The sequence below is a fragment of the Symphalangus syndactylus genome, chromosome 19 (assembly GCF_028878055.3).
Source record: "Symphalangus syndactylus isolate Jambi chromosome 19, NHGRI_mSymSyn1-v2.1_pri, whole genome shotgun sequence".
Classification (NCBI taxonomy): Eukaryota; Metazoa; Chordata; class Mammalia; order Primates; family Hylobatidae; genus Symphalangus; species Symphalangus syndactylus.
The window spans coordinates 72,483,837-72,503,211 of NC_072434.2; the positions used below are offsets into that span (position 1 = coordinate 72,483,837).

General features: G+C 53.5%; 1 protein-coding gene across 9 annotated transcripts; it reads left to right on the forward strand.

Moving 5' to 3' along the window:
• Positions 1 to 1,277: 1,277 nt before the first annotated feature.
• ARF1 (ADP ribosylation factor 1) lies at positions 1,278 to 17,967 on the forward strand. Of its 9 annotated transcripts, XM_063613980.1 has the most exons (8): positions 1,609 to 5,393; positions 6,181 to 6,824; positions 6,914 to 6,971; positions 7,335 to 7,436; positions 15,834 to 16,018; positions 16,098 to 16,208; positions 16,334 to 16,458; positions 16,603 to 17,967. In XM_063613980.1, exons 5-8 carry the CDS (start codon positions 15,871 to 15,873, stop codon positions 16,762 to 16,764), a joined length of 546 nt encoding a protein of 181 aa, XP_063470050.1. In that variant the 5' UTR covers positions 1,609 to 5,393; positions 6,181 to 6,824; positions 6,914 to 6,971; positions 7,335 to 7,436; positions 15,834 to 15,870; the 3' UTR covers positions 16,765 to 17,967. The 9 variants fall into 9 exon arrangements, with proteins under 9 accessions (XP_055089986.1, XP_063470055.1, XP_055089987.1 ...); XM_063613981.1 differs by having other exon boundaries at positions 6,181 to 6,971; XM_063613984.1 differs by lacking the exon at positions 7,335 to 7,436 and having other exon boundaries at positions 6,929 to 6,971.
• The last annotated feature ends 1,408 nt before the right edge of the window (positions 17,968 to 19,375 follow it).

Genomic DNA, 19,375 nt, shown 5'->3' on the forward strand with positions numbered 1-19,375 from the left:
GGCCCAGCTCTGGCTAAGCGGGGAGAGGCAGCACAACAAGAAGGTTCCACAGGCATCCACACTCCTCCCTGGGGCTTTCCAAGAGCATCTGAGATGCCTGTAGGGTGGGAGGGAGACGTCCTTCCCCTAAACAGACAACCCTGCCACAGCTTCACAGAGGTGAGCTTTCAGATGGGAGCCCCAGGCAGAAAAAGGGACTGAATTTGGGGGCACGAAGGTCACCGCTTTTGGGGACCTTCGTAGCCCCCGCAGGTGCAGCCCTGGGGGACAGCTCCGGCCATCGCAGCCTCCAGAGGCAGTGAGAACGCCCTGCCCAAGGGGCAAGCAAGGTAGGTGATGGGGGCAACAAAGGGGAGCAGGAGGCCAGGGCCAGGCCCAGTGATCCCACCCCTCAGGCCCTGCCCCCAGGCCTCGGCCTGGACAAATCAGGTTGATTCCCGACCTCCACAATACCCAGGGCACCGTGCTGCAGGGACACTTTCCCACAAGCCCAACCCCTCACAGCCGCACAAGGGAAGAGGCAAGAAGACCTGAGGGTGGTGGGCAGAGCCAGGCCTCCTGCACACGGAACACAGAGGGACTGCAACGGTCCTCTGTTCGGGTGCCTGGGAGCGGGGTCTCCTCCACCTCCACTGGATCTCAGCTGAAAGGCCAGCTCATTAGAGACCACTGTGACCTCCCTTCTGGGCAGCCGTCCCCAACCCTGGGCCCCACCCCCACGGCCCCGGCCTCCCCCCGAGGTACCCAGGCCACCTCCTCCTTTGCTTCATCTGTGGCCAGATCCCCGGCGTCTGCTCCGGGCCCAGGCATGAGCCCGCACGAGTCACTACGGCCGCCGGGGCGCCGAGGCCGGTGCGGGGACACAGCAAGCCTCCCGCCTTCGGACCTTCCGCCGTGGCCCCGCGAGTGCCACAGGTTTCCACAGGGCCGGGGCACGCGGACCCGCGCAGCCTGGGAGCCTGGGAGCCAGGGACCCCAACCCCGGGGAGGGGCGCCTCGCATCCCCGTCCTCACGCAGTCCCCGAGGGCTCCCGGTGACTGCCGGGTCGGGGAGGAGGAGGGTGGCAACCCAGCCCCGCAGCTCCAGTTGCGGCAGGAGCCCCCCGGGCCTCAGTCTCCAAATCTGTCAAACGGGCGGGAGGGAGCCACAAGGTGTCTCTTCGGAAGACTCACAGGCGCAGGCGCAGACGGGTGCGCGCCCCTAGGGTGCGCGCGAGCTAAGACCGCGGCCCGGGGCGGGGAGTCCCTGGCCCCGCCCCCTGCAGCCCTCCCGGAGCCAGCGCGCCTGCGTCCCGGGCGCCCGGTGGGCGGAGTTCCTGGCGTCTCCGCCCCTTACCCGGCGTGCCCCGCGCCCGCAGGCGCTGACGTGGCCGCCGTCAGAGCCGCCATCTTGTGGGAGCAAAACCAACGCCTGGCTCGGAGCAGCAGCCTCTGAGGTGAGGGCGAGGGGCGCGGGCCAGCGTGGGCCGCAGACACGTTGGAGCTGGTGGGGGCTGGGGACTGGCCTCGGGTCGACTTGAGGTTCAGCGAAGGGCACGTCGATCCCCGCGGCGGCGGCGGCGACAGGGCCGGGCCGGGGGCGGACGAGGACGGGCCGGGCTGAGGCTGGGGCCCGGCCGGAGTCGGGGCTGGGCGGACGGGCGGGTCGGTGAGCTCCTCGCGCCCCTCACAGGTTCCCAAAGTCTCCCGCGGCCGCTTGTCCTCCTCTGCCCGTCCCTGCCCCCGCCCGTCGCCCGGAAGTCCGCCTGGACGCCGGGCTCTTCTCCAGGAAACCTGGGCTTCCTGCTTCCCTCGCCTCTGCCCTTCTCGTTTCCCGAGGCCGCCCGCGCGTGGAGGGTTGGGGTTAGCAGCCGCGGGGGCCGGTGGGGGTCGTGGGGCCTTCCCCACCCGAGTACAGGCGAGCGAGCGGCATCCGGGCGGACCCCCGCCTCGGAGACCGGGAAACTGAGGCTCAGGCGGCCCCGAGACGCCGTCAAGGTCACGTAGATGGTGGGGGCTTGCACCTTCGCGTCCCGACTCTATCCAGTTCGTGTTTGCTCTGAGGACGGTACTGGGTCAGGGGCGGTGAGAGCGGGCAGGCAGGTGGACAGGGACCCCGTGCCCTTTCCTGTCTGCTGAACGGAATGCGTGGACCTCCGGGGGAGCCCAGCGTGCCTCCCTTCACACCAGTGAGACGCGATTTGGGGTCATCACTCAGGGCCCCGGTGGCCTCCAGAGGGCCGGTCGATCTTCGTTTTAACTCCAGGGTGGTTTCCTTGACGTTGTCGGCAGTAGATAAGAAGGCCTCTTCTGAGCTGGTGAATCTTTAACCTGCCTGAATCTTTAACCTGCCTGCAGAACGACCTGCTTGCAGACTCTAGGCCGCAGAGGCCGGCCCCAGCGCTCTCTCAGAGCACAGCCTGGGTGGTTACGGGGTGTGGGATTGGGGCTGGACAGCCGTGCGCACCTAGAGTGTTAAATAACCATTCCGACGGCACCTCCTGGCACTCCCTTTCAGTCCAGGCAGCCAGTTGCTGCTTTGCAGGAATTGAGCAGAAATGCACTCGGAATCGCGGGCAGGAAAAGAAGGGAGGTCGGAAGCTTTGGATGGTCCCCGAAGTCGCCGCCTAGTTGAGAGCTGTAGAATTGGTGCCACTGCCCCTGTTGGAGTGGGCAGTTGTAGTTCTTGTTTCAGAACTAGTGGTCAGCGGTTTTCTTTGCCGGCTGTTGCAAGGCTGGTGGTTCTGGCGTTTTCCGCAGTGTGTTGGGAGGAGTGTGAGATGCCGTGGTGCAGTTGTGTGCTGCCCCTGTGGCCTTATGCTGTTGCGTTAGTCATTGTCTAACACGTATGACCGCGTGAATGGTGTCCTCACTTAATTTGAATTTTCACCAGCACTGCCAATGTAGCCAGAACCATAAGGTCCTGAAATGCCGTACTATTAGCTGGGTCCAAAATTGAGAAGAATTGAGTAGGGTAAATGTTAGTCACACATCTGATTGGCCACATTGTTAGAGTGTGTTGTCCACGTTTTCACATGTTGGTAGACCGGAGAATAGCTGTCACTTGTCTTCAGGTGTATCTTGTTGAAAATAAATCCAAATCACCGCAGCAGTAGGAATATGCTGTTGCCTCTGAGGCAGATTTTCAGATTTGCTAGTTGAAAAAGATTTGAAACAGTTGGTTTGGACAACAGCTGAGTCACACAATGACTGTGAGTAAAAAGCAAAAACTGGTTCTGTGCCCCTCACAGTTCTGGTTTTGTACATCATGTGGTCTAGCTATGCGCTGTACCTCTTGCACAATACGGAGAGGACATTCAGACATCTTCACCTGCTCATCTGCCCCTACGGACCAGACAGGCTTGAAACTATAGGAAGATGCATTTGGTCTTTCATGTTTCACTTCAGTAAAATTTAATATTGACTGTCAGCTGCTGTGGTGATCATGGAAGTAGACCTAAGAGAAAAAACCTGTTGTGCAAGTTCACACGCGGAGTAGTATATGACTGTGGTTTCAGAGAATTGAAGCAGTTCTTTTTAGATTCTTCAAATTAAATGTCTCCTTGGTACTTAAACCTGCACTTACTCACAGGCCAGGCTCACCAAGCTTTCCTACACACTTCTTCCTGAGCAGTGACGATTCTCCTGAGCAAGAGGCTGCAGCCAGCCTGGGCTGGCGGGCCCCTACTGTCTCTCATAGGCATTCTCTCCGCTTGACCTTTCACCTCCATAAACTCAAGAGGGTGAAAGGAAATAGAGTGCACTGTCAGAGGTAATTGGGAGAGAAACACGAAAAGGCCTCGCAGTGGGGATCTTAAATTATGAGAACTTGTGTTTTTTGTGTTGTGCCTGCTCCTCACTGGCACGGATGGTTGGTAGGGTTATTCTGCCTGTAGCATCTGAAGTGGTCTTTTGGCAAAGATTTGGCCCCTTCATGTTGGGATTCCAGGACTTGCCTTCATCCTCAGGTTCATATTCTCCTGTGGTTGTTACAAGCTCTCTAAGGCACAGTTGCACTTATTGCCTTACAGCTGCGCAGCTGCCGCACCGTCCAGGAAGGTAGTTTCACATTCTCAGGTGGGTCAAATGACCTTGTTAGCAACTTGACAGACATGTCCTGGATGCTCTTTGTTCCCAGGAGGCTCTCAGGTCCTCCCCCAGGGTCCTGTCACTCAGCCACCTACAGGGATGGGGAGACAGTGAGGCTGGCTGATTAGCCATAATGTCCTTGACTAATCCTGGTTTCCTGGTTCTCACACAGTGGTAACAACGGCTTGCAGCCGGTTGTCAGCCAACAGACTGGGAAGGGTGGTGCTTCTTACAGGCCCTGATAACAGGAGAAGCCTAAATGACAACAAGAGACAGGGAAAGCATAAAAGGCAGGCAGATTTTCACAGGCACAGCAATTGAAAATGATTCTGTTTAGAAGGCAGACATTCTCCCACACCCCTGAGGCCCAGGGCTCACTGCTAGTGTACAGCATGAAGTGAACAGGAGAGTTGATTCAGTTCATGAACATTTCAGGAAGTTAGAAGTCTGTAGTTGTGGATTGCAAAATACGTATCCGGCCTGCCTCCCATTTCCTGGCTAAAATACTTGGAATCTCCAAATTGATGATGTCTTTTTGTACCCTAATGAGTTGACCAGTGACGGGCAGCCCCTATGAAACTTGAGGGTAGGGCTAGTCACAGGGCCAAGGCAGGATTAGAGGGTTTCAGCCCCACCCTCCAGTTTCCCCAGAGTGGAGAGGGACTGAAGATTGAGCTGGTCACCAATAGCCAATAATTTAATCAATCACACCTATATCATGAAGCCACACTTTTGCCTTCAGTAGTTAACAGCATCTACAGCCCCATGTTTCCACGTTTGTACAAAGGAATGTTCAGACTGAACCACACTTAAGTACAATTTTGAAACAGCATGAGGCTGGGCGTGGTGGCTCACACCTGTAATCCCAGCACTTTGGGAGGCTGAGGAGGGTGGATCATGAGGTCAGGAGATTTGAGACCATCCTGGCAAACATGGTGAAACCCCGTCTCTACTAAAAATACAAAAAAGTTAGCTGGGCGTGGTGGTGTGCGCCTGTAGTCCCAGCTACTCGGGAGGCTGAGGCAGGAGAATGGCGTGAACCCGGGAGGCGGAGCTTGCAGTGAGTGGAGATTGGGCTACTGCACTCCAGCCTGGGCAACAGAGCGAGACTCCGTCTCAAAAAAAAAAAAAAAAAAAAAAAAAAAAAAAAGAAAGAAACAGCATGAAACTCCTTGTTGATGGGAAATACCCGAAAGACCTGCCTGGGCTTTCAGAGAGCTTCAGAAAGCTGAATTCATGGAGGTTCCTGGAGAGTGGCACGCCCAGGAGGGCAAAGTAGTGCCGTGTCTCTTCCCTCATACCCCGCCTACTGCATCTCTCCATCTGTATCCTTTGTAATATCCTTTATGAAAAACCAGTAACCTTTAGTGTTTTTCTGAGTTCTGTGAGCCACTCTAGCAAATTAATTGAACCCAAGGGGAAGGAGTTATGGGAACCCTGATTTATAGATGGTTGTCCAGAAGCACAGGTAAAATAACCTGGAGCTTGTGATTGCCTCCAGGTAGACAGTGTCAGAATTGAACTGAATTAAACGACACCTACCTGGTGTCTGCTGCAGACCGCAGAACTGGTTGCTTGCTTGGCATGTGGGGAGAAACCCCTGCTCATGTGGTGTGAGAAGCGACCTGTGTTATAAGAGTGTGTGAGAAACTAAGTTTGGGTTTTCCTATGTCCTCAAAATAGTATATTTTGAAAGCCTTCTAGGCAGAATGTATTAAAATAGTTTTTACTCCCTGAAGGGATGCCAGCAAGCTAGAAAGATTCATTTCTAAAGGGCTTCCAGTGGTAGCATGGCTAGACATGAGACATCTTTCCATTTGTGTCATACAGCAAGTTATTTTTGCAGTACCATATACACTATACGGGAAACTTTTAAGTATTTTATAGGTTTGATTTAGGTACAAATGGCCAAGAAGACTATTGTTAGCTATCTAGACTCATCCTGGGGATTGGGAACGAAGGCAGTTAGATGTGCCTGTGCTTCATACCTTCTGTAGATGGGAATGCACTTGCTCACTCACCAATCAAATTTATTGATTTATATTTAAAATACTATGAATACATCTTCTGGCAATTTTGGTGGTGACATTTTCCTTAAAATATTTGTACTAGCCAGGCACTGTGGCTCACACCTGTGTAGTGCAATCTACTTGGGAGGCTGAGGCAGGAGAATGGATCACTTGAGCCTAGGAGGTCAAGATTGCAGTGAGCTGTGATCATACCACTGCACTCCAGCTTGAGTAACAGAGCAGGACCCTTAGCTCTTAAAAAAAAAATTTATACCTACTCACCAGCTAAGGACCTGGGGGCAGGTTTAGAAAACAGATTTTGAACATGCATCCCTCCCTCCCTCTTGTGGTGTCTGACATCACTGAGCTGCCACACTTTTGCCTTCAGTAGTTAACAGCATCTACAACCCCATTTTCCCACATTTTTACAGTCAAAAGAATGTTCAGACTGACCCACACGTGAGTACAGTTTTTAAACAGCATGAAATTCCTTGTTGACGCGATAGGTTTTTCGTGACGAACTTAATTTTTAGGGAAAGCACATCTGCAGATGTGTACAGTTGATCTTCATGAGCCCTATGGGCCTGATAAACATTCTTTTGCCATTGTTTTCTCCTCTCCTTGGTGGTGAGTCACTTGTGCAGTGCCCAGCGGAAGAGGGTGGGAGGCTGGAGAGGAAGGCCTGTTCTGGGCAAAGGAAGCCCTGCTTGATGAGCATGAGGCTCCACGGGGGCAGGGGCTGTGACGGTGAGTGCCACACAGAGCTGCCCACACTGGTGGAGGGAAGGCAGGGAGATACCAGGACCATCCGGAAGGGGCTGAGTGTCATTTGACAGGTGCCATGTGAGCAGAGATGTGAAGGAGTGGCCCGGGACAATCGGCAGAATCCCTGAGGTGAGTGCGCTGGCTGGCAGAGTTTGGAGACCTGCCAGGAGCAGGGTGCATACTGGGTGGGAAGCCTGCTGGGGTGTGCAGTGGCCCTCGGAGGGGGTCTACGGTCCCCAGAAAAAGGAATTTGGTAATCTGTGGTGGCATTTTTGGGTGGTAGCACTGGCACCTTTGGCAGTGGCAAGAACACTTCCTGTCTGACCTTCATGTAGGGGAGGTCGTCTGATGTCCCAGATGACGTAGACCTGATATCCTAGACCTGTTATAAATATGAAAAAAAATTTTGTGCATAGTTTTAACAGGTGTTCCGAAGTTCTAGGAACAAAATCACCTTATAAATCAAAGATGACTGTGTATTATTCTCTTCAGAATCACAGCAAGAATTCGGTTTCCAGAAGGAAAAGCTACAGTAGTTGCTTCATGGACACAGCTTGCCCTTGAGGTTGGTGGTGTCAGTGCATGAGCAGCCTGGTAAGGGTGGTTCTCTGGCCGCCACACTTGGTCCTCTAGCGTGGTTGTGAAGTCACTTTTCCTTTACTCTCCATTGCATCATAGTTGGGGCAGAGCAGTGGTTCTCTGCCGTCTTGTGCGAGTGCTGGGATGCTGTCTCTACTTCCTTTTGGGTTGCCAGAGGCATTTAGAGCACAGTGTGGGCATTATGTTGTGGACCAAGGCAGCCTATTGCAAGGACCTGATCTGGCGGCAGCCATGGGGCAGCGCTGAGCAGAGCATCGGGTCACCTGGCTGACTGGTGTGCTGAGAACATGCAGGAGGAGGCTGGAGATGGGGTTCTTGCCTGGGGAACAGGAGGGAGGCTACGTGCATCACAGCGGAGAATGCCTTTTGGGTTTGGGAGGGGTTTTTCGGCAGCAAAGCTGGCTGTCAAGAGGCAGGAATTGGGAGGAGGGTCTAAAGTCTTGAAGAGAAATGTGGGGTCGCTGTGTAGGGGCCACTGTGTAGGGGCCGCTATCACCTGGACAGCAGGACAGATGCCAGCGTGTGTGTGAGAGCTCGTTACTTGAAGGGAGGTCCCCAGAGTGTGTCCCCGGGGTGTGCCTATCACCTAGGTCTGGAGTGCATCCAGAAGCAAGGATTTCCTGCAAGGGCCGTGGCCTCCCTTTACCTGTCTGACTACCCCTTCCCTTTATATGTCTGACTGACGAGAGTGGGGTGGGGTGGCAAGGTGGTGCTCGTCCCAAAGCTGGGGGAAACCTGGTGATGGCCCCTACTCCCATTGTTGCACTTTGCTTTTGATTGCTCTGGAAGAGCAAGTCTTTGTGTGGTGTTTCCCCTCAGCCCACATTTTTTAAATGAAAGTTTCTTGAAGGCAGAAATCAAGTTTTAGGCATTGGCTCAGTCACTGGTGCGGCCATTGCATTAATTTTCTTTAACCTGGTGCGGAGAAGCTACAAGGGCCCCACCCCCTTCTAGTGGTTGGAGGAAGGAGCAACTTGCTCTCCCAGTTTATGACAGCAACACCAGCAGTATGCTGTTTCAGTTCCTCTTTTTTTTTTTTCAAGTGGTGTGGAAAGGGGCCTTCATGGCCCTGGATCCCCCAGCCCCACACAAGGGTGGGCCCATGTTCGCCCGGAACAGTGCCTGGCAGTAGCTCAGTGCCCGGCACGTCTATGGTGAGTGTGTAGTTCAGGAAGTGAACTGGCAAAGCTGAGTATCACCCTCTCTTCCTGGGTTCTTGCCACTCCCCTGAAAACCAGGGTAGCATTGTCACATCAGATAGCTCCGCCATGTGTGCGCTGACCATGCTGAGATGGGCACTGTGGACTCAGCCTCTGGTCATTGCTGGAACCAGTGGCCTCCATGTGAGGTACAGGGGAACGCACTGCTAGCAGATGGTTGGGGTGTGGACACTTGTCCTGCCATCTTGGCTTGGTGCTGTGCCATCGCACAGTCATTTGCTGTTTAGCATGCATGGGAGAGAGTGAAGCACGAGGGCCCAGGCCCCTGGGAGTGCCTCCCCTCAAGTTGGAAGAGCCCTTGGGCATGGCATAGGCGCCTGGCAGAATTGGACTAGGCCATGATCCAGGGCGTTGGGACCTCACCCAGGAGTTGCGGTTCTGGTCAGAAGCCCTGTGGAGACAGGGTCTCCCCTGTGGGCACCAAACTGACCTCAAACTGCTGGTTCTTTGGCCCTGGGGACGGGGCTGGTTGAAATACTCTCCCAGCGGCTGTCACCTGCAGGGAGAGGTGGGGGTAGGGGTGCTGTGTTTCTTAGCTGTTCCGCGTTGCAGTGTTAAATCCCTGCAGGTGCCTCATTCTCAGCTTGTGTTGTGAGTTTCAGTGTTGTGGGCTAATGTGGATTTGCGTTTTTGGTCTTGGTTTTCCCAGTGGCCAGTCCGTCACCCGCTGCACTGGGGGCCAGGTAGAGGCCAACTGCACCCTGCCTGCCAGAGTAGAAATACTGGTAGGCCCTAGGCTCTGCTGCCCCTTCCATGTCCTTGTGTAAGCATCCATGGACAAAGCTGACTCACAGGGTGTGCACAGCTGCAGGGAGGCCAGGAAACAGGGGTTTTATTCTAGAGGGCCTTGTGCTCAGTGACAGACCAGAGTCCCATCACTGAAGAGAGCAGGGCTGGGACAGCACAAAGGACTGGACAGCGTTTGCCATGATGCCATGTGCACAGCCAGCGCAAGTCCCTCATTGTAGCTGTGGTCAGGTCATGAGACACTGCCCTCAGCAGCCCTGGGAGCCCACCTGGTGTGTGCTCAGAGCTGTGCATCTGCAGATTTCAGAAGGACTTATGTTTGGTGAGGTGCTTTGAGGACAGTTAAGTAACTTCGCAAATACCAAGAAGCAAGAAATACAAATAAGCAGGTAATGGTTCTTTGGTGTTTACATTAGCTAGTGGGCAACAGTTCTTTGGTGTTCACATTAGCTATAGTCCCAGAACTCAGTCCATGAGGTGAAATCACAAAAATGGAATTCATTTCTAGCTGTCAGTACAAAAACTGATTTAAGATATCACCTTGAATTTTAAGCTGACAGTGATCTAAACTGCATTTCACTGATTGTCCCACCTGAAAGTCAGACCTGATAGATAATGCCCTCCCTTAAGGCCAGCAGCAGATGTGTTAGAGGTGACCCTTGTGCCTGGCAGCCCTCGTCTCCTAATGGCTGTGGGGTCACTGTGTCGAGTTGTAATGCCTAATGAGCTCCTCTAAAAACACCCTGAAACTTTTGTAAAAAAAAAAAAAAAAAAAAAACCAGCAGACTCTCAGTGGAACTCGCCTTCAGATGCAGGCCACAATAAGAGTTCTAGAATGTGTGTGCTGTTCTTTTGTCTCAATCTGTATGATTGCAAGTCTCTTCAACATGATTGGGTGCATGGAGTGTCTTGGTCATCTGTCTTCCCCTCTGAGCGTGCCTTTTGATTCACACCTGTGTCACAGTTGTGCCGGCCTGTGAGATGTGTCTGCCTGTCACCAGTATCGGCACAGTTTTCCCTTTACGTGAGTTTTGGTAAAATAGTGACAAAATGTAATGCAGTGCTCAGTCGCAGAAAAATGTCAGGCCTACAGAAATGGAGCATTTGGCTGGCGGGTAGAGTGATGACCATAGGCTTTATTTGGCTGGTGTGGTAAACAAGAAGCAGCTTGTGCAGGTGAGAATAAATGGCCATATTGCATTTCATTTTAAGGACTTGTATTGCATTTCATTTTAAGGACTCCCTTAAAATGAAAATCTTCATGTGGGAAATGAACACAGGCTTTCACGAAATTGATCATCTACACTATATGTATGACTGTTGAAAGGCTGTTGTTTCTCAGAAATCCTTAAAATGTTATATAATGTACATGAGTCCCTTCATGTACATCAGGAAGTCATCAGTTTTGTTCAGTTTCCTCAGATTAGATAGTAAGACTGAGATTATGAACTATAAAGATGTGTGTAATTTATCTGTCAGTGAACTTGACTTTAATAAAAGCTGTTTAAAAAAGAACTCTGGGTGGGGTGCATTGGCTCACACGCATAGTCCCAACTACTGTGGAGGTCAGGGCAGGAGGATCACTGGAGCCCAAGAGTTCAAGACCAGCCTGGGCAGGATAGCGAGACCCTGTCTATAGAAAATATTAAAAATCAGCCAGGCATGGTGGCGTGCCCTTGCAGTCTCTGCCACTTGGGAGGCTGAGGTGCTCAAGGCCCAGGAGCTCAAGGCTGCGATGGGCTGTGAGCAAACCACTGAATTCCAACCTGGGTGACAGAGTGAGGCCCTGTCTCAAAAACAGAACTCTCAGTGTCACTGGCTTTCCATGTAAGCAGAGCACATAATGTGAGCCCCATTCGTGGATGTCAGTCAGCAGAACAGAATCTTGGACCTGGAACTTGTTTGTCCTGTGCTGAGGTTGGAGGTATCTGTCTTTCTGTTGGTTCCTGTCAGTTCAGGTCACTTAGAGATTCCGTTACATACACCAGCTCTGACAGGTTGGGGGAAATGATCAACCTTCCGCCTGCGCCTGTTCCCTTCCCTGACTCATGCCAAAGTATCCTTGAGATCTGCAAGGGACCGAGGACAGTACTGGCTGGTGGTCCGGGTACAGGCCACAGAGGCATCTGGACCCCCTGTGCATCTGGACCAGTTTGGTTGGATCCATTCACAGACGCAAAACGGATGTGAACTCACAGAGCTACATTTTCTCTTTGCCCCTGTTCAGGCACAGTGAGGTGTCAGGGAATGTAGCTGCCAGAGTTGACTGTCCCGTTCTCTGGTGTAATGCCTGAAGGCCACCTTTACCATTGGTCTCTGGTCCTCACCAAAGAAAGAAACATTCTTCCTAAAAGACTTTTTTTCCCCGGAGTTGGAGCCCCCAGCGTGGTCAGGAAAGAGAAGTAGCCACTGGCGGCTCCTGGCATCCTCCTGCTGGGCAGCCCCCTTCTCAAAGTGTGAGGGGTCCCGTCGTGTACAAGCAGGAAGGCTCTGAGAAAGCCACCACATCCTGTGCTCCTACCACAGGATAATTCCGATGAACCTGAAAAGCGGGTTTTGGCTTGTGTGCAGGGACTCTGGTGGAAGAAAGGGTGACAGCACCTGGCCTGGGCGTGACACAAGTTAGGACCCGTACCAAGAGGCCCCGGAATTGAGGATGGAGGTTGCTGTGGACCCTTTCTCCCTCTTTGGAAACTCTATTGGGTCTCCATCTGTCACAGAAGCAGTAAATGGTGTAGGGGCTGCCAGGTCCAGGGTCCTGTGGGGATGCTGGAACGTGCCAAGGCAGGACATGCCAGCTACCCTCTGCTCATATGTGCAGCAGGGCCGCAGATGTGCTTGTGGGTGGGAGAGACCAAGCTGTCTGTGTGCTGATGTCTTGACACCTGAGACTTCAGGTTCACCCTTCCTGGTTCTGCCATTCCATTGCAGGGTGGCTTCCCTCCTTTGGGGACTCTTAACGCTTTGGTCTGTTTTGAAAAAAAAAAAAAAAAAAAAAAAAAGGCCCAGCGTGGTGGCTCACTCCTGTAAGCCCAGCACTTTGGGAGGCCAAGGTGGGCTGATCATCTGAGGTCAGGGGTTCGAGACCAGCCCTGTCCAACATGGTGAAACCCCGTCTCTACTAAAAAAAAAAAAAAAAAAAAATAGCTGGGCGTGGTGGCACGCACCTGTAGTCCCAGCTACGCGGGAATCTGAGGCAGGAGAATCTCTTGAACCTGGGAGGCAGAGGTTGCAGTGAGCCAGGATCACGCCTGGGAGGTTGCAGTGAGCTGAGATCAAGCCACTGCACTCCAGCCTGGATGACAGAGTGAGACTCCATCTCAAAAAAAAAAAAAAAAAAAAAACCATCAATGGGGAGGACCTGGGACTACTGGCATCACAAACCCCGGTGCCTGCAGGCTGCATGGTCTCCTGTGCATGGTTGGTGGCACTGCCCTGGGCATGAGGAGGCAGCAGGCATGTGTGGATCACGGACAGTGCTGGGGTCGAGGGGGCTGGTAACGGCGTGACACCCCTTCCCCTAAGTGGCTGGGTGTTACTGTCAATTCTCCCAAGCGCCGTGCTTCAGTGGTTGTGGCAGTCTGGTGCTGCCTCTGCCCAACTGGCAGGCGACCCTTATTCCTGAGTCCCTGCTGACTTGGTTTCCTAGGTTTATTCCTCCTAGACTTGTTAACTTGTACAGTTAACAAGCCTTTGACACCACACACCCTTGCCTCAGCTTTCCAACACCCCAGTAATAACACAACATCAGGACTCCCTGAGTATCATCCACCATGTTTTCCTGGAGTAACTCATAAAAGGCCCTCTTTTTGTTCCATTGCATGCTTGGGTTTTTCTGCATTGCCTAGAGTTTCCCAACCCCATAATGAGAACATGTAGGTGGCGTGCCTCATTCTTGCACGTGTCCACTTCCTGCTCCAGTCTGAGGGGGTTGGCTAGGCTGCTGTTCTCTCTCCATATGGGGGTGGCTAGGCTGCTGCTCTCTCTCCACATTGCTGTGGACTCACATTCTCTCCCTGGTTCCCTGGGGGAGCTTCTTGGGGAGGGAGCATGTGAGAGGTCTGAGGCCCTGCGGTTTGGGAGTTATTTTCATTCTCCCCTAACACTTGTTGGATATTTTGGCTGGGTATAGAATTAAAGGTCATGTTCTAAGGGTTTCAAAAGCAGTGTTTCAGAGTCTTCCATTCTCTGGGGCATCAGAGGTGTCATTTGCCCCTGTGCATTCTGGAGTCCACCTTGCACTTTTATTGGGTTTCATCTAGGTCCTTGGCTTTGCGCTTCGGCCCTTTGAGGCCGAAACCCAGATTCCTGGGTCCCCGCACTGGAACACGGAAAAATTTCACCCTGTAATTTCGTATGTTCTTTCTTTTTAGGGTTTCTGTTAGTTGATATCTTAAGTTACTCCTCATCTTCCTTTTTCATTGTTTTTGTTCTGCCTTCTGAGCACCTTCATTTTGAATTTTCCTTTTCAGCTATTTGTGCATGTATCAGGTTTCTCTCCTTTTCCTTTGTTAAAATAGTCTTCTGTCTTCAGTCTCCTGTCTTGGTTGCCTCCTTGCACATTCCTTTTATATTTGGGTCTCTTATGTTGGTGGCCTTTCAAAGGCAGACAGGCCTGTCTCTTGGTGGGGGGTGGGGGGTGGGGGTGGGGGGTGGGCGGAGCTCCAGTTGCTTGTGTGGATCTGCTGGGGCATATAGAACTCTCAGGAATTATTCTGGAATTTCATGGCTCAAGTGTGTTGTCATGGCTCAGCGCAGGCCTAAGCCCTGCTGCAGCTGCTCCCCTAGACCAAGCTTGTCCAACCCTTAGGCCGCATGTGGCCCAGGATGGCTTGGAACCTGACCTAACACAAATTTCTAATAAAACATTGAGATTTTGGGTTTTTTTTTGTTTTGGTTTGGTTCATCAGCTGTTGTGTTAGTATATTTTGTGTGTGGTCCAAGACAATTCATCTTCCATTGTGGCCCAGGGTAGCCAAGATTGGACATTCCTGCCCTAGGCAGTCCCAGCTTCATCCCTTGGGTCCCAGATGGTCCAGCTTTCTCTGCCTGGCCAATCATCACGTCCAAGGTCTTCCTCCTTTTTCTCTCTGCCCTTCAAGGCGTGTGTCATTTTGGTGTCTTCATTGGCAGTGGTTGCAGGAGTGGACTGAGAGGGCATATATACAGTCTCTTCTGTGCTCCGTGGGTGGTGGTCTTCCTCTGGGCTTAGAAAACCTGGCTGTCCCCAAAAAGGGAACAGTGAAGGTCCTTATAAATTTCAGAATTCATTTAAGTTTCAGAATAGGTGACATGTTTAAAACCAAGAGCAAAGTGTTCAAAGGACACTGATCCAGCTTGAAGGGGTTCTGCGGCTCATCTGGGATGATGGCAGTGTCAAATCAGACACGGGCGGCCAGTTCACACCCACTGAAACACACAGGCATGTGTGGGCTCTCGTCAATGTTGAGAAATGGAAAAGAGGCATTTCCTTGCAGTAGCGTGCTGGGGTGACGAGAAAGTCACCAGCGGACAGTCATGGCCATGATTCAGCCAAAAGCCGCCTGTGTGTGGAACCCCTGGTGGAGGAGGTCTGATGAGGGGTGGGTGTGCTCACAGGCTCCTGGCATATCCTCTTGAAGGCAGAAGCCTTCCTTACTCGGGGTAAGCCCCGCTGCGGGTGCAGTGAAGAAGCAGTCATTGTTTCAGAAAGTGACCAGTTTTTTCTAAAGTCCCTGTTCGGAATAAAATCACCTGATTTGTGAAATTGCCCACTGGGCAGTGAGGCCAAAGCCTAATAGCTTCAGTGTCCTCACAGAGGCATCTGGGCAGTGGAGGTCCTTCCTGCTGGAGTCTCTGCAGGGCTCTGATGGTGGGTGCCAGCTGACTTAATTGCTGTCCCCAATATTTGTGTTCTGCTGAGGGAACCCCTACCATTGCGGTGTGGGGCAGACATGGCGTGCGTGCCCCATCGAGGCTGTGTCCTCATGGGAGTGTGTCCCTGAAGGTGTCTTGCTGTGCCTGTCCTGGCCCTGTGTGCTCTGGTCCTTGTGAGTGTGGGGAGGCACAGTGAGTGGTGCTCTCCGGCCCTGGAAGGTTCTGTGTTGGGGTGTAGAGGAGCCTTGCACGCACCTGGAAGCCAATCCTCAGACAGCCAGCCTCCCCTCCTGCATAGGCTGGGATGAGGCAGCCTTTCTGGCCATGCAGCTGTGAGGACGGCTTCCCAAGATGAGGGCAACAGTTTCTCAATTCCTGACTCAGCCATTTTCCCTTAGCCCCCATCCTGAGGTGGATTTGGGGGGCATGGGAGGCAGGGCTCTTTCCCTGTTTCCCTGCAGGCTTCCAGGAGGTGGGGTGAGGCAGTGGTGCGTCCCTGGGTGGGTGGGCTCTGAGCAGCTGCTGCTGGGCAGCACAGAACCAGACATGGAGCACCTTGTCTCTCCAGGTGTCCCTGGCCAGTGTCCTTCCACCTGTCCACAAGCATGGGGAACATCTTCGCCAACCTCTTCAAGGGCCTTTTTGGCAAAAAAGAAATGCGCATTCTCATGGTGGGCCTGGATGCTGCAGGGAAGACCACGATCCTGTACAAGCTTAAGCTGGGTGAGATCGTGACCACCATTCCCACCATAGGTGAGGTGGGGGCCAGCAGGGAGTGGGCTGGGCTGGGCTGGGCCAAGGTACAAGGCCTCACCCTGCATCCTGCACCCAGGCTTCAACGTGGAAACCGTGGAGTACAAAAACATCAGCTTCACTGTGTGGGACGTGGGTGGCCAGGACAAGATCCGGCCCCTGTGGCGCCACTACTTCCAGAACACACAAGGTGAGTGGCTGGGGCCTGGTCCCATGGGCCCTCCTGCTTCTAGAGAGGGGGGGCCAGCATCGATGCCCATAGATGCGGCAGGGGGGCTGTGTTCCCATGACCATTTGACACTGGCTGCCCGGCAGGCCTGATCTTCGTGGTGGACAGCAATGACAGAGAGCGCGTGAACGAGGCCCGTGAGGAGCTCATGAGGATGTTGGCCGAGGACGAGCTCCGGGATGCTGTCCTCCTGGTGTTCGCCAACAAGCAGGTAGGCGCCTGGGCCAGCCTGGGGAATGTGAGGAGCCAGCGTGGGTTCCTCCAGGGCGCCTGGTGGTAGGGGTTACTGGAGGCTGGTGGGGCCCCTTTCTCTGTCCTGGGGACAGCCCTTCCCACCAACCCTTCCTTCCCCCAGGACCTCCCCAACGCCATGAATGCGGCCGAGATCACAGACAAGCTGGGGCTGCACTCCCTACGCCACAGGAACTGGTACATTCAGGCCACCTGCGCCACCAGCGGCGACGGGCTCTATGAAGGACTGGACTGGCTGTCCAATCAGCTCCGGAACCAGAAGTGAACGTGACCCCCCTCCCTCTCACTCCTCTTGCCCTCTGCTTTACTCTCATGTGGCAAACGTGCGGCTCGTGGTGTGAGTGCCAGAAGCTGCCTCCGTGGTTTGGTCACCGTGTGCATCGCACCGTGCTGTAAATGTGGCAGACGCAGCCTGCGGCCAGGCTTTTTATTTAATGTAAATAGTTTTTGTTTCCAATGAGGCAGTTTCTGGTACTCCTATGCAATATTACTCAGCTTTTTTTATTGTAAAAAGAAAAATCAACTCACTGTTCAGTGCTGAGAGGGGATGTAGGCCCATGGGCACCTGGCCTCCAGGAGTCGCTGTGTTGGGAGAGCCGGGCACACCCTTGGCTTTAGAGCTGTGTTGAAATCCATTTTGGTGGTTGGTTTTTAATCCAAACTCAGTGCATTTTTTAAAATAGTTAAGAATCCAAGTCGAGAACACTTGAACACACAGAAGGGAGACCCCGCCTAGCATAGATTTGCAGTTATGGCCTGGATGCCAGTCGCCAGCCCAGCTGTTCCCCTCAGGAACATGAGGTGGTGGTGGCGCAGCAGACCGCGATCAATTCTGCATGGTCACAGTAGAGATCCCCGCAACTCGCTTGTCCTTGGGTCACCCTGCATTCCATAGCCACGTGCTTGTCCCTGTGCTCCCACGGTTCCCAGGGGCCAGGCTGGGAGCCCACAGCCACCCCACTCTCCCGCAGGCTGCCCCACCCACCTTCAGGCAGCCTATGGGACGCAGGGCCCCATCTGTCCCTCGGTCACCGTGTGGCCAGAGTGGGTCCGTCGTCCCCAACACTCGTGCTCGCTCAGACACTTTGGCAGGATGTCTGGGGCCTCACCAGCAGGAGCGCGTGCAAGCCGGGCAGGCGGTCCACCTAGACACCACAGCCCCTCGGGAGCACCCCACCTCTGTGTGTGATGTAGCTTTCTCTCCCTCAGCCTGCAAGGGTCCGATTTGCCATCGAAAAAGACAACCTCTACTTTTTTCTTTTGTATTTTGATAAACACTGAAGAAGCTGGAGCTGTTAAATTTATCTTGGGGAAACCTCAGAACTGGTCTATTTGGTGTCGTGGAACCTCTTACTGCTTTCAATACACGATTAGTAATCAACTGTTTTGTATACTTGTTTTCAGTTTTCATTTCGACAAACAAGCACTGTAATTATAGCTATTAGAATAAAATCTCTTAACTATTTCACCAGCTCTCCAGTGCTTCCACACAGGCATACTGCCCCCAGGAGATGGTGGGTGGATCAGCCAGCGTTACTCTAGGAAGTACAGGTGACCGCCTAGGGCCGCCACCTGAGTCCACACCCTCCCCATGTCCCCTCCTGAGTGTGCGGGCACTTCTCTGTCTCTCTGTGTGAGAGGCTTTTCCAGCATGGTTGCCCACAGTGACCTTGGTCTCATTTGCAGTCCTGGGCCATACAGGGCAGGGGTCAGCAGGCACCATGGAAGACCTCAGCCTCCGTCCCTCCCTCCATCGACCTGCTGCTGAACCCTGCTTTGTATAGCTGGCTATGGGGCAGGGCCACTGCTAGCATACATAGTGCTTTGTGCCAACTGGGGAATGGTCCCTGCCTGAGTGGGCACAGCCCCCACCTCTCCTCAAGATGCCATGCAGCAGGGGGCTGCCAGTCTGGGGGTACCTGTTTCTGGGATGGGGCCATCAGCAGGTCTAAGGTCTGCCTTCTGTTGGGCAGAGTCCCAAAAGAGAGGGCTGCCCTGGCTAGGTGGCCCGACCTTTATCCCCCTTGACAGCACCCAAGACAGCACAGTCTCCACTCCAGTAGCCACCCGAGGGTGAGGGCAGAGGTCAAAGCCACAAGCTACACCTTGGCTAGGGCCCTGAGTATGGTCTGCTTAACTTCCTTTGAAATTAGGCCAGGCGAGGGAGCTCATGCCTCTGATCCCAACACTGCAACGCTGCAGTGAACTGTGATGCAGCCCAGGTGCCATCTGTCTTTATGCCATGCAGCCTGGTGGCCACACACATCCTGAACAGCCCTGACCCTTCTTAGGGTTGGGCAGAAGGGACACCCAGCCCACTGCCCCTGGAGAAGCAGAGCTGGGGGTTGGGGCAGCAAGCAGTTGGAGGAGCTCCCCAACCCCCACACCCAATTGAGGCTGTGCCTCCAGACTCTGCAATCCTTGACCTCACCTGTCGCAGGGTTAGGGCTCTCTGCCCCAGGTTCCCACATTGCCAGCTGAGAACCCGCTTCCAGGGCCTCAGCCCTCCCTGGCTTTTGGTGGGGGCTCTGGGCACACATGGGAGGACTACATTCCCCCAGGACATTAGGAATCAGATGGGCTCCGGGGCTCACGCCTGTAATCCCAGCACTTTGGGAGACCAAGGCGGGCGGATCACCTGAGGTCAGGAGTTTGAGACCAGCCTGGCCAACACGGTGAGACCTCATCTCTACTAAAAAATACCAAAACTTAGCCTGGTGTAGTGGCAGGCACCTGTAATCCCAGCTACTCAGGAGGTTGAGACAGAAGAATCTCTTGAACCCGGGAGGTGGAGGTTGCAGTGAGCTGAGATCACACCATTGCACTCCAGCCTGGGCAACAAAAGCGAAACTCAAAAAAAAAAAAAAAATCACCAA

Bases quoted from the DNA above. Each gene is read 5' to 3' on its own strand.
- ARF1 (XM_055234011.2), top strand. From the start codon at position 15,871: ATGGGGAACATCTTCGCCAACCTCTTCAAGGGCCTTTTTGGCAAAAAA. The intron at 16,019-16,097 runs GTGAGGTGGGGG...TCCTGCACCCAG, and splicing joins GACCACCATTCCCACCATAG to GCTTCAACGTGGAAACCGTG. The intron at 16,209-16,333 runs GTGAGTGGCTGG...GCTGCCCGGCAG, and splicing joins CTACTTCCAGAACACACAAG to GCCTGATCTTCGTGGTGGAC.